This window comes from Helianthus annuus, chromosome 1, assembly GCF_002127325.2.
Source record: "Helianthus annuus cultivar XRQ/B chromosome 1, HanXRQr2.0-SUNRISE, whole genome shotgun sequence".
Lineage (NCBI taxonomy): Eukaryota > Viridiplantae > Streptophyta > Magnoliopsida > Asterales > Asteraceae > Helianthus > Helianthus annuus.
In genome coordinates this window covers 48,661,233-48,675,123 of record NC_035433.2, presented here as the reverse complement: position 1 = coordinate 48,675,123, position 13,891 = coordinate 48,661,233, and the positions used below count along the sequence as shown (strand labels likewise).

The following is a 13,891-nucleotide window of genomic DNA, read 5'->3' as shown; positions in this document are numbered from 1 at the left end:
ATGAACAACTTGTAGATGAAATAAATAAGTGACACAAGGATTTATACGAGGAAAAAGCTCTTGATCAAGAGTTGATCTCCGGCATAAAAAACCTCGGGTGATGGAAACTACCGATCACCAACTATAATTAATCAAATAATCTTTACAACTTGGGATGATAACAAGCTTGTTACAAGGATCACTAGTGTGCAATGTATATGAAATCACCAATAAGTTGCAGAGAGATTGCGAGAGTGTGTGTGTTTTTTATTCTCTTCTAATTCAAGCTGTTATCCCCTTATAAAAATAGAAATAAACTAACTAACTAACAATCCGCAAAAAGTGCTAGCTTCCCACGATCTCCATAACGTTCACGAAGGCTATGCACGTGTGGAATTGTAAGGTATATTTCCCTGGAATCTCGGCAAGACCAAATCCCATTTGAATACTCCTGCAAAACAAGCTCACATACAATGGAAACAACCATTAGTGTTAGGATAACAATGAGGATCCTGGATCCTTAATCCTACAACGTCTTCTGAGGATCCTTAATTCAAGCAGAATTGAGGATCCGTGATCCTGGCTGCACTTGAGGATCCGTGATCGTTAGGTTTAGAAAATCCACCCCTAACAGTTACTATATCGAGTGCCAATACCATACCGATCCCGTTATAAATCAAACCGATACTGCCGTAGACCCGCCGTAATGCGCGGGAAATATTACTAGTTTATATATATATATATATTAATAGAAAGTTATCATGAATAGTGATATAGGTTTTTTAAGTATGTGTTTATTCTTTTATTCTAAACTTTGAGCATATGTTTATTTTTTATTTTATTTTTTGAGCATTTATATTTTTAATAATCCCTTTTAATGGAATTTTATTCATTATTTAATTTGATTTTTAAATAAGTTGTGTTCGTTAACTTATTTTAAAAATCTAACTCCGCGACTATGTTAATTTAATATAATTTTATTAAGTTTTTGTTTATTTTGTTATTCTAATTTTAGACATATTTTGATTTTCTTTTATAACTTTTAAGATACGATGTGTTATAAATTAATGTCGTTTACCTTCTTTCATTATTCTAATAATATAGTATAATGCTTTATAATTCCCTGAGTATACCGTTGCGACATGCTTATTTTATCTGCGTTTTGATAAAAGCTTTGTTCAAAATTGATCGAGTCAACAATAATTGATTTTTTTGTTTATCATCGTGATACACCGAATCGAAACTATCTCAACACCTTTGGTGGCAGTACAGAGTACCTTTTATATCATAAGCTATAGCGAGTGTCGATGACGAACAAAACTGATACCATCCGAACAAATTTGGTACCACGTCAATTTTAAATGAACATCGGTTCCAATAATTATACTTTTGAAACCTTTATTGATATTTATTTTTATACTTTTTATCAATGTAAAACATGTATCGATAATTTTTTGGGCATGGCTTTATTGTTTGGGGTTTATCTTCCGGTCGCTATACAAAGTGTCGATTATGGTACCGATACTTTATTGAATCGAACCGCTACTAGCTAACTTCCCGCCGCAACGCACGGGGAAGTCCACTAGTTAAATATTAGAATCATCAGAGAAAGTTGAATAATGTGTTACACAATTAGGGCTGCAAACGAACCGAACGAACACGAACGATACCTTGTTCCTGTTCGTTTGTTAAAGAATATATGTGTTCACGAACGGTTCATGAACACTTACCAAACGAGATTTTATGTTTGTGTTCGTTTGTTAAGGAAATAAACTTGTTCATGTTCGTTTGTGTTTGTTAATTTTAGGCAACGAATGTTGATGAATACAAATGGAAACAAACAATCACAAACACGCTTTCATGAATAGATCATATAATACACTAACACTTATTAAATACTTTATTTGTCGGGGTCTTGTAATATTTAAATAAAATATAAAAAAAACACTAATGAACTATCGAACATGTTACCGAACGTTCACGAACATAAATGAACGAACGCGACCTTTGTTCATGTTTATTTATTTAGCTAAGCGAACGAAATTTCTTGTGTGTGTTTGTTTGTTTAATAAACGAATGAACACAAAAGAACTTCCCGTCAATCGATTCACAAACTATTCGCTAATCGTTTGATTCGTTTAGAACCGTATACACAATATTACAATATCATTGGATAAAGTTGAATCATGTGTTAAAAAAAGAAAAAAAAAGAATTTAAGTGCCTCTGTATAAATACAAGAAACGCGGCGTTGTACATGTGTATTGTAATCTGAGTTTTGTTTGCAGATTTGGCCCACAATTCAATTCAAATCAAAAACCCTACTCTTCTCCTCCTCCTCCTCCTCCTCCTCCTGCATCTTCGATCAACAATGGTAGCCGGTAATTCAAAATCCGACATCTCTTTCGCCGGCACCTTTGCTAGTAGTGCTTTTGCTGCATGTTTCGCTGAGGTAATCCTTCTACTTATGCTTGCTTTCCTCTGATCGCCTTCCTTCCTGCTCGTATGTTGTTCAGAAATGAGAATTGCTCTTGTGTTTAAGCTGATTGATTGACTTTCTACTTTACGATTCATCGTTTGATTGTTTGTTTCGATCGATTGCTTTTAAAATATCATATGAGTTGTAATGCAGCGTGGTTTTGTTGTTTTTCTCTTGTGTGAAATTGATTTGGACCGTCTGATCTGGTGTCCGATCCGATGGGGGTTATCACTAATACGGTAACATCAGGTTCAGGTCTACTACTAACTGATCCTAATTCTTATTTCAGAGCTTGATAATTCTGTAATCTATGGCTTAATAGCTTAAAGCTTGTCAACTATATTCATATTTGTGCCCAAAAAGATACAACATGTGACTACAGGCTAGTTGTGTAACATGTTCCCTTGTAATACAGTCCACTGTTTGTAGTTGAAACACAGTAATTAAAGTTTAGTACAAATGTACAATTAACTCTTAGTGGCAAAATGGAACTTAATATGTATAATCTTATGCTCGCTCTTCAGATCTGCACAATTCCATTGGACACTGCAAAAGTGAGACTTCAGCTACAGAAGAAAGGAATTGCAGGAGATGGGATGGGTTTACCCAAGTATAGGGGAATGTTAGGTACTGTAGCAACTATTGCAAGAGAAGAAGGTCTTGCTTCTTTGTGGAAAGGAATTGTACCCGGATTACATCGTCAATGTTTGTATGGAGGTTTAAGAATAGGCCTCTATGATCCGGTACTTAATTACTATATATGTGTGTGTGCACATATTTTAGTTTTTTCTTTTTTGTGTGTGCGTAGGGGTGCAAACGAGCAGGGCCAAGCCCGAGCTCGGCTCGTTGTTAGTTTCTCAAGCTTGAGCTAGGCTCGGGCTTGGCTCATTTATTATCTATTAATTAATATATTAAATAAATGTAATATAAATAATAGACTCGTTTAGGCTTGCGAGCTCGATAATTGAAGCTTGGATTCAGGCTCGTTTACTAAAGAAGCTTATTTTCAGGTTCGGGCTCGACTCGTTAACAAGTTTAAATATGATCGGCTCGTTTACTAGACAACATTAAATAAGGGGTAAATGTTAAATGTTAATAAATATTAATAAAAACTAATATTACACTAAGGCTTGATATGGATAAGGCTTGACGAGCCTGGCAAGCTTCACATGCTAGGCTCGAGCTCGGGCTCGATAAATAAACGAGCTTTATTTTAGGCTCAAGCTCGGCTCGTTTGCATCCCTATGTGTGCGCACATATTTTAGTTTTTTCTTTTGTGTGTGTGTGTGTGTGGGGGGGGGGGGATGGGCAAATATGAATAGTGGGTCGAAACTGATTGGGTTGGGCTGACCTGAAAGAAACATTGATCTGAATTTTATAAATATTTAATGTGCTAAATATGCTTATAAAAACTAGATTATAAACAAAAAGCGATCTATGAAATTTTTATGCATTTAAATTCACTTTGGTTGACCTGCACTTGAGTGTGCCATGGCAACTTTTAACTTGTTTGACCCATTTTATTTTTAGCTATTTTTAAAGTTTTCGATGGTTTAACCTATTTGCATCGAAACATTGTCGAAAAGTCCCCGAATGTCACAACAATTTGTTAAAATTACTCTCTTTGTTCTATTCCAGTTGTTACGATAATCAGATTGAAGTCCGTTCTTTTATGCCTAACAGATTAAGAACCTGTATGTGGGTGAAAACTTTGTTGGAGACGTTCCTTTGACCACCAAAATACTTGCTGGGCTAACAACCGGTGAGATTATAAGTTACAACAAAGTTTCAGTTTTGGTCCAAGTTTATCAATCAGGCAATGCTGATAATCAGTATATATTGATAATTATTTGTCATTTGCTTTTGTTTCTGCAGGTGCTCTTGCAATTGCAGTAGCAAACCCTACCGATCTTGTAAAGGTCCGCCTACAAGCGGAAGGAAAACTGCCAGCTGGCGTGCCAAGGCGTTACTCTGGAGCGTTAAATGCTTATTCAACAATAGTGAGACAGGTAGATGTTTCTGATTCTTATTGCGTTTTCTATTAATTTATAAGTTGTTTATTATACAGTTTTAGTAAAGGGTAAGATAAAGGGACCTATTTCAACTCATTTACCATTTATGTTTAAATGGGTCAGTCAAATGGGTAAATTAAAAAAATGGAGATCTTCGTTTCCATTCATTAAGTTGGTTATATTGGGTTAAGTTCTATATCTTACAAGTCGAATGAATAAATAATAAAAATGTGCACAAGTCAAATTCGTTGAAAGTTGCCCGGGTTTGTTTTAAATTCGCAGGTTTGGGTTTAGTATAAACGGGTGAGGTCAGTTTTAACTTGAACCCGCTAACTTATTTAGCTAAACGGGTTGGGTTCGGGTCAACCCTGTTGGGTTGGTGGGTTGACCTGTTTAACCCATTTATATTATGTTATATTATATTTTTTACAATATGTTTATGTCATAAATTAAATTGAGGATGTATTCGATGTCATACTTTTAACTTAAAAAGGAAAATTAACATAAGATTTTATAATTTAAATGTAATTGTATTATATACATCTGTGTTTTTATTAGTAAATTTTAGTTTTAAAATATTAATTTGCGGAAAAAAGTTAAAAAAAAAATTCAGGTTGAACGGGTCGTGTTCGGGTTCATATGTACGACATGATTTTCGGGTTCAGGTTCGTCTAAATTTTTCGGGTTTGGGTCTGGTGAACCCGTCAACCTGCGAGCACGACTCGTTTAGCACCTCCTATATACAGCGTCCTAGATCATGTATTGATGGGTCAACAACATGACCTGAGCTGACCCATTTGACCCGCTATCCGACCCATCCATATTTCCTCTTATATCTTTAAGTATTTTGTTTATGCCAGGAAGGGGTTAGGGCTTTATGGACTGGAATTGGGCCCAATGTTGCGCGTAATGCTATAATAAATGCTGCTGAATTAGCCAGTTATGATCAAGTGAAGCAGGTAATTTGCTTAACATATATTCACATAATTAAAGTTATGCCTCTATTTATTGGATTTCTGAGTGGATCCGTAATTAAAATTACAATGCAGACAATTCTGAAGATCCCCGGGTTTTCCGACAATGTTCTTACCCATTTGTTATCTGGATTAGGAGCTGGTTTTTTTGCAGTTTGCATCGGGTCCCCCGTTGATGTGGTGTGTAATATATTCTAATATACAACAATTATTACATTAGTGAAATGAGCTTTTTATCAAGTTTTGAAGTTTTTTGCAGGTGAAATCAAGAATGATGGGAGATTCAAGTTACACAAGCACGATTGATTGCTTTGTTAAGACTTTAAGAAATGACGTAAGCTATTGTCTCCAGTTAGTATAAGTAATTAGAAATTTTGGTATGTCATAAATTAAATAAGTCATACTAACTTAATTGAAAATAATTGTTTATTGTGACACCAGGGACCTTTGGCATTCTACAAGGGCTTCATTCCGAATTTTGGGCGGTTAGGTTCTTGGAATGTGATCATGTTTCTAACTCTTGAACAGGTATGTATATTCTATCATTTTCTTATTGGTTAGGTTCGTGGATTCAAACTGAGTTACTGGATGGACATTAAGTGGCCCAAACACGTGAAGAACCATCTCTTGCACTATGTTTTATACACTTGAAGTTGTGATTACAGTTATATAGTTCTATATAAACTAAACTCTATAGGGAAATAATTTGGCTACACTCATTTTTTGGACAGGCTAAGAAGTTTGTTAAAAGCATAGAGTCATCTTGAATGAGGGGAGGCATGTTGACGTGTTGACTACCCAATTATGAATAAATTCCCAACCATTTGTAAGTCGTGATTATATGTTGGATTCTGATAATTGATTTGTTGGAGATGAAGACAATTTTCTGAATAGTCAAAGTTCAACTTACTAGGGGTTTGGATGCTTTATGAGAGAATTTTGTAATGCTTCTTAACGGGAGGGGATCTACTTCTCACATACAGTTTTCTCTTGGCATTTTGCTTTTGAATGAATTTCCATGAATATTCCATTCTACTTTGTCTTATGTGTGTGGTTTTATTAAGGGGCATTTTCCGTCACTTCAACATCATAACGTCGATTCAAAAAAATGTTTAATAGTTAACGCCCTTTCAATCATTATTTTTCAATTATTTTCTCCTCATTTGGCATTATACTAGAAACACCACTCCCCCTTCACGACCCTATAAAGCCAAGAGGGGTGGTGTTAGGGGTGTTATCAAGCTCCTTCACTCCCCTGTAATGCACATTACGCATGGTTTAATTGGGATAGTTCCAAGGGCGTTATCAAACGCATGTTTGAGGAAAAACGCAATATTGTCCGTTTACTATATGAGGAGATTATGAAGTATGTATGACTTTACGTCTTCTATTTACAAGAGATATAAAGTAGGGATGAGCAAATGGTACCAGGTACCGGTACTAAACTGTTACCGATACCGAACTACTCGAACCGGTTTGATTTTCAGTCTCTAGGAATCATGTAACGATTCGCTACATGATCTAACTCTTGTTGGTCCACAATAGAATGAACAAAATCCATATCGTATTTATTAGTCATGATCGGGAAGTGAGACATGCACATACCTGCATTTCTGATCTCGTTCGTAACACAAATTTTAGAGCTTCTCGATCTCTTAAAAATGAAGAAAGATGACAAGTAAAAACTAAATATATAAACCAAGATAAAAAAAAAATAGTGAAAGGTAATTATTACCTTTACAAATAGAAATGTGCCACGCCACATGGAAAAAGATGAAGGGATTTAATTAATGAAGAAAAATTAATATAGTTGAAATCACTTAATTTTGTGTTGTTTGATGAAATGAGGGAAATTCAATGGAATTCGTAACTATCTCAATTTTTTCCATTTTTCTTTTTGTTGTCTGAATATTCAGAAACTAAGACTATTCCAATGTTCTCTTTCGTCATACAAAAACTAAACCAACAATTAAGATAAGCACAAAAATTAAAGCTTCTATAAATACAAATACACCTAATATATCGAAACTCATTGCCCAGTGGGTGACTAAATGGTAAACACAAGAATCGAGGAAGTAGGAACTTGAATAGTCATATCAATAGGGACGGGGGGGGGGGGGGGTTACACCCTTGCAAGGTTTGGTCACAAGAACAAAAATTACTAGAGCGATACAACACACAAAAAATGTCTAGTAAGAAGATCGGACTACAATACTAGATCCCGAGTAAACCACAAATTGGGGATTAGAACTAGAAGTCCCACATCAGCAAAGCTCAACTATATAAATATCTAGATCCGCTGTACAAAAGGCCCAGAGAACTTTCTTAATATTTTCTCTCTTACTTTGATTTCTCTCTAAAAGATAATTGATTATCACACCGGAGGACGATCATGAAGAGACTCCTGTCAGTGGCGAGTCTAACAATTCTGTTTTACAGGATTGTAATCACCTCTTGAATCCCCTTCATTTCAGTCCATAACCGAGTTTACTAGGTTTAGTCTTTAACATGTAATCTTTTATAGTTTGAACAATAAGAATTTTAAACACCTTTAAATAATGTTCGGAATCATCATTTGGCACAGTGGTAACACGTGTTTATTCTCATCATCAAAGTAAAAAATTCAAATCTCAGGAAGTAGCCAATAAATGGAATTTAGAGGGCATGTGCATGTGTATTTGGGCTAAAAAAAAGAGTAAACAAAAAAAAGGTCCAATTGAAAGTTAGAGATGATGTGTTTTTTACTCAAATATAAAAAAAAATATTGTGTTATTAAATAATATTGTTTCCCAAGGCTAAATAAATCGATGTTCTCGTTATGTCAGTTGAAAGTTTACGCTACCTACTAAATTTACAATCTTCGAAGCAGAATTGCCAAAAATAACCCTGGACTGACTCTCCCTCCCTCCCTCCCCAACTTCTCTCCTACCACCCACCTGTTACTTGATCCGGCCCTACACACTCACACTCTCCCTATCAACCATCTATACATACACACCCTTCTATCTCTATACCTTCACCTCCACTGACCAACAACAAATGGAAGCACTTATGGGTTCCTCTTCATACCTCAAACTGCTTTCCAACTCCTCCTGTAGTAATTTCAACAATAATAATTTCTTCACCAAACCACACCCCTTTCACACAATCAAACCTCTCGATTTCAAGCTCTCTGTTTCATCTCGTACAACTGTTCGTCCCCTTTCTCTCTCATCATCTCACGCACAGGCAGAGGTCGATCATCACAAATTGCTGATACAAGATTCGCCTAACGGATACACAGGTACGCTGATTCTTCTTGTTTACCCGTGTTATAGTTTCCACAACTTAAGTGATTCCCGTTTTGTTTACCTCGTTTTTTTTAGTTGAGGCAGAAACACAAACAGTTGGTGTGCAATTCCAGTTACGTAGAGAATGCTCGTTTGGACAGAACTTTTTAATAACAGGCGATCATCCCATCTTAGGTTTATGGGATCCTAACAATGCCGTTCCGTTAACTTGGTCCGATGGTCATATATGGACTGTACATCTCGTAAGTTTTTATAACTTATTTATAATGTTTCCAACTGTAACAACTAACAAGACTGTAATAATAATAATAATAATAATAATAATAATAATCCTGATGTTGGTTTTGCTTAATTAGGACATACCCATAGGAAAATGCATCAAATTCAAGCTCATAATGCAAGAAAGCGACGGTAAATACGTGTGGCAGCCTGGCCCTGATCGCGTTCTCGAATGCTTTCAAACAGACAAGATTATTACTTTATGCGAGGATTGGGAAAACCCGGATTCCAGAACAATAATCGAAACCGACCCGTCAATGAATCAAGAAATCCAATTTGTCGAACCGTCAGTTGGCACTACTGTCACCGAAGAACCAAACGAGTATGCGATAAATATGAAGGAAGTATTGGTGTCTGATGAAGTGGTGCCGGTTTTAGTACCTGGTTTGAGTCAACTGCCACTCGATGAAGGTCCGGATGATGAACCCGAGCCCGCGAATGGAGCTGCTATGGCGTCTACAGGACATGATATGGCTAAGGTAGTACCTGGTTTGAGTCAACTGCCGGTCAATGAAGGTCCAATTGATGAACCCGAGCTCACGAATGGAGCCGCTATGGTGTCTGCAGGACCTGATATGGCTAAGGACCTCACACTGCCTGAGGTAAATGCTTAAAATATAATGTGTTTCTTTTATATTTCTTTTTGGGTAGCTTAGTTTCATGAGGGTTAAGAATAAGAATAGAGGGAGTTTTTTCTTGTCTTTTTGTTTCGATTTTATTTCTTGATATCAATAATATATCATTTTGAGTTTTAAGTGATTTGTTGATCGTTCGCTTAATCATTACTACAAGTTCTTATTCAAAATTCTTAACAGACCAAATAAACATTGAAAAATCACCGATGAAAGTTGAGAACTATGTTGTAATTACTTGTATCATATGCAACGAAAGCTGTACATTATATTGAATTTGTCGATTACAACTCGAGAGAAGAATCACGTCATTCTTAAAAATGTTATATCTCTGTCTTTTTGGTACTGAATAAACCAATTCAATAAATCTCAGTTAGATTCGAAAAGGGATATTGCAAATACCTCGAATTCGAATCCAAGACCCGAGATATCATCCATACAAGAAAATCAAGAATCTTGTGAGAATAAACATCAAGAAATGCAAGTAGCTGAAGAATTACAAGATCATCAAGCTACTCAACCGATGATAAGTTTGCTTGATAACGACATTCATTGGAGCACTAACGTTATGCAGAAATTTCTTAACATTTTCGGCATTCAATAGCTACAAACTTGATTCATAAGTGCTACAAAAACTTGATATGTTGTGTGTATATTATGATCAAACCATCTTGTATTGTGAGTTCTTCTACATGGTTGTATACCATGAAATTATTGTCTAGTTGTTTGGTTGACAGACACAATATATATTGATGACATATTGATTTTGCCATAAGCAAACTAGTTCCAGGAGTAGTTAAACGCTTTTGAGTGTTGGGTGTGGTTCTAGAGTGAACACTAGTGTATTTGCGAACTGAGAGAACAAATCCTGGCCATTAATTTACACACGTGTATGGCTAAGATTTCATCATCAAATCATAAAATACACTAGTGTATTTCATCATCAAATCCTGGCGAATGATTTACACATGTGTATGGCCAGGATTAGTTCGCTCAGTTTACAAATACACTTATGTTCACTCTTGAACCTAATCCTTTGAGTGTTTGTATAAAGAAACTTGCTTATCTGTAAAACAAATTCTGTTAAGAGCATAGATAGTTAGGTTGTTACATTTCCTGTTATAGTTGGTTTATAGAAATTGTTTTGTTTTCTCTTGTTGGCTCGTATTCATCTATATATGCGATGAGGTCATTTTATTATATTCATTCTTCATTTAATTTGAAAACACTTTACACATATACCTGCTGCTGTCTAACATGTATCAGAGCACAGGCAGTGTTTAGCTTAGCACATGCCTTGATCAGTGGTAGTTTCCGGCAGGCTGTGAAGAAATTCAGGCTGACAATGTTTTCTTTCTATCCCGGCTTTCAATAGAACATGCGTACAGTTTGGGTGAGGATCGTTTCTACTTGCTTGAATTAAATGCTATCTTTCTCCCACAGCCGCACATCTGGCATTGTGTTTCTGTTATCTTTCTTTTCGGGTAGTTAAGTTTTAGGAAATAAGAATAGATAGGAGTTTCTTCTTGTCTATTTGTTTCTTGATATCAGTAATATTAATTCAAATTCCTTAGCTAGTAGACTAAGTTAATCTAGAAAATTCACTTGTAGAATCAAAGGATTACCGTTTATGATCGGTTTTAGTTAAGTAAAGGACATAAATTAAGGGTGAATTCGGAAATCTACAAGACCGAAGGTGTTGGGTTTTTTTTTGGGCCCATGAGGAAGCCCAACAATTATTTTATGGCCCACTCTTATTTTTCATGTATGGTTAAAAGGGAGTAGTAGGGGTTTCAGCTGCCAACACCCTAATAACATCACACAAAAACACTCACACAAAAGAAGAAGCAATTTCCGTCACTTTCAAACCTAGCTGCAGAGATCGTCGATTTCCCGGAGATTCAACCGTTGGATCACTCTGATTTTTGGACACAGTCATCACGACATCAGGGCGACCTTATCCAACGGTCAGTTTGTCTTAATCACGTCCGGAAGTCTGTCTGCACAGCCTCTGTTTGCTGCTGCAGAATTTAGTGATATTCCTTCTTTTGTCTTTGTATTTTGATTCCATATGCTTGAAGTTGTTGATTCCAAGTGTATGATGATTATTGTATGCCTCTAGTATACCTAAGGAAAACTTTGTATTGCTCTAATTTGGTGATAGTGGATTTGAAGCGGCTCTAGTAGTCCCGTGGTTTTTACTCTCGTTTTTGAGAGGTTTTCCACGCTAAAATTTGGTGTTCTTGTTATTGTTTTCGGATTGTTTAGATTGTAGTCAATATACCCTATTTGTTTGCATCCTCATAGGTTCATTCAAGTTTGGGAAAATTGTTGGTCAAACGAAGTTTGCTTCCGCGTTTGTGTTTACCGTTTGTGACCGGGTTTCGTGTTTTTCCCATCAGAAGCTTGCCAAAACATTGCATTCTTTGTTGACGAATTTCAGAGCCGCGGGACTCAAGTTGGTGTACCCAAGTTGGCCCATAACCATAGGCTTGTTTAGGTTGTGTGTTTTATTATTAGTTCGAATTTTGGATATAATTCGAATTGTAGTCTAACGAGTTAAGTTAGTATGTAAATACAGAGTCAGGGTTAATATTTGTAATCAAGTTAGAGAGATTTGTTGATCAATATAATCGTTTTGGGAGTTGGCCAAAATTTTGTGTGTTATTTGTTATCAATTCTTTACTTGGATTGGTATAAGATCTTGACGAAAAAAAAAAACTGAAGTCTGCTACGATTAATACATGGGTTGCGATCAAGAAGAGATGGGGTGACTCAAAAACCAACGATCAAGAATGCTGCTATCAATTCTAATTCATGAAGACTGACGCTTTCTCTTGAACAAGGGAAGGGCAGCATAGCATTAGCTTCAATGAAACAAGCTCAACCTTGATCAAGGTGGTAAGCCGAAGAACCGTTGAACGCTTCAACTTGGCCACTGAAGAAGGCGAAGGCTGCGTGAGAGACTAGGCCAACTTACTGCTTACTGCTATGCCATGGTTGAAGCTTTAGGGTTCATAGACAGAATAGGCCTGTAAATAAACCAAACGAACATGAACAAAGCCATGTTCGTTCATTTAACTTTAATCGAACACGAACACGGACATATAATCGAACACATTTTTTTGTTCATGTTCGTGTTCGTGTTCATTTATATTCGTTTGTTTCAACCTAAACGAACAGTTCACGAACATAAACGAACATAAAGTACTTTTTTTATGTAAATTAGTTATTAATAACGATAACTTGGATTTGAAAACCCATTTTTATTAATATAAAACCCAATTACCAATTAGTTATATTTATATAAGTAGTTAGAAAGTTGCTTTTATGTTTAACATTTATACAAACATAACTACTTATGTATTTAGATTGAAATAAACATAAATTGTCATTCACGAACATAAATAAACGAACAAAACGCGTGTTCGTATTCATTCGTTTAATTAAATGAACAAAAGATTGTGTTCATGTTCGTTCACCTATTAAATAAACGAACACAAACGAACTCCCCACTAATCGGGAGAATGATACAAGATAGGAAGGTATGACAAATTACAATCAATTAAATAAATGCCTAATAATTGAGAATGATTCTCCCGATTACCCACCGAACGAGTTCATGAACCGTTCATGAACGTCGAGTTCGTTTACATGCCTAGACAGAACTATGTATTAGGTATTAGCTCTTATAGATATCTATAGTTAAAGAGAGATCCGTTGTGTGAGCAACCCGACTAGGTGTTACATGTGCTCTACAGGCTGCAATCCATCTTTCTTCCACCATTTTCTTTCTTTTTATTTGGAAGACGGCGTTTGGTTTGAAAGGCATGGTTTTCAGCATATCTCCAGATAGGCCCCCACTAATCCGGCTAGCTAGTGCGTTCATGCTTTCAAGCCCAAGCTAGTCTTCTTATCACCTAGCTACTTCACAGTCTCCTTTTGCGTACTCCTCTTCCTATCTTCTCTTTTCACGAGAACTGTACATAAAAAACAACTGAACTGATCAATCAACTTGATTGAAGCATCTCAAGAATTTAATCAAGAACCCAAGATTGAATTCTCATAAAAACATAACCCAATTTCCGATGGAAACCATTCTAGATACAAAGCCAAAGACCGCATAAACACTCATTGTGCCAGTAGTCAAGGAAACAAACTGAACCTCGTTTCAATGCCCTATGTTATCACCCACAAACTACACAATCTGGGCAATCCGAATGAAGGTTATAATGAACATCCACGGAA

The 13,891-nt window shown here is 36.0% G+C and overlaps 2 protein-coding genes across 4 annotated transcripts; both read left to right on the top strand.

Annotated features, from left to right (window-relative positions):
- Window positions 1-2,223: 2,223 nt before the first annotated feature.
- Window positions 2,224-6,565, top strand: LOC110865425 (mitochondrial uncoupling protein 1). Of its 2 annotated transcripts, XR_002550667.2 has the most exons (10): window positions 2,236-2,429; window positions 2,981-3,199; window positions 4,140-4,218; window positions 4,332-4,465; window positions 5,329-5,427; window positions 5,518-5,622; window positions 5,702-5,776; window positions 5,884-5,970; window positions 6,174-6,268; window positions 6,356-6,565. XR_002550667.2 is itself a non-coding variant. In XM_022114672.2 (9 exons), exons 1-9 carry the CDS (start codon window positions 2,349-2,351, stop codon window positions 6,207-6,209), a joined length of 915 nt encoding a protein of 304 aa, XP_021970364.1. In that variant the 5' UTR covers window positions 2,224-2,348; the 3' UTR covers window positions 6,210-6,477. The 2 variants fall into 2 exon arrangements, 1 of the variants encoding a protein (XP_021970364.1); XM_022114672.2 differs by having other exon boundaries at window positions 2,224-2,429; window positions 6,174-6,477.
- A 1,792-nt stretch (window positions 6,566-8,357) lies between these two features.
- On the top strand, window positions 8,358-10,411 carry LOC110865408. 2 transcript variants are annotated; one of them, XM_022114663.2, is made up of 4 exons: window positions 8,358-8,725; window positions 8,817-8,974; window positions 9,089-9,613; window positions 10,017-10,411. In XM_022114663.2, exons 1-4 carry the CDS (start codon window positions 8,482-8,484, stop codon window positions 10,245-10,247), a joined length of 1,158 nt encoding a protein of 385 aa, XP_021970355.1. In that variant the 5' UTR covers window positions 8,358-8,481; the 3' UTR covers window positions 10,248-10,411. The 2 variants fall into 2 exon arrangements, with proteins under 2 accessions (XP_021970355.1, XP_021970350.1); XM_022114658.2 differs by having other exon boundaries at window positions 8,362-8,725; window positions 8,808-8,974.
- Window positions 10,412-13,891: the final 3,480 nt, after the last annotated feature.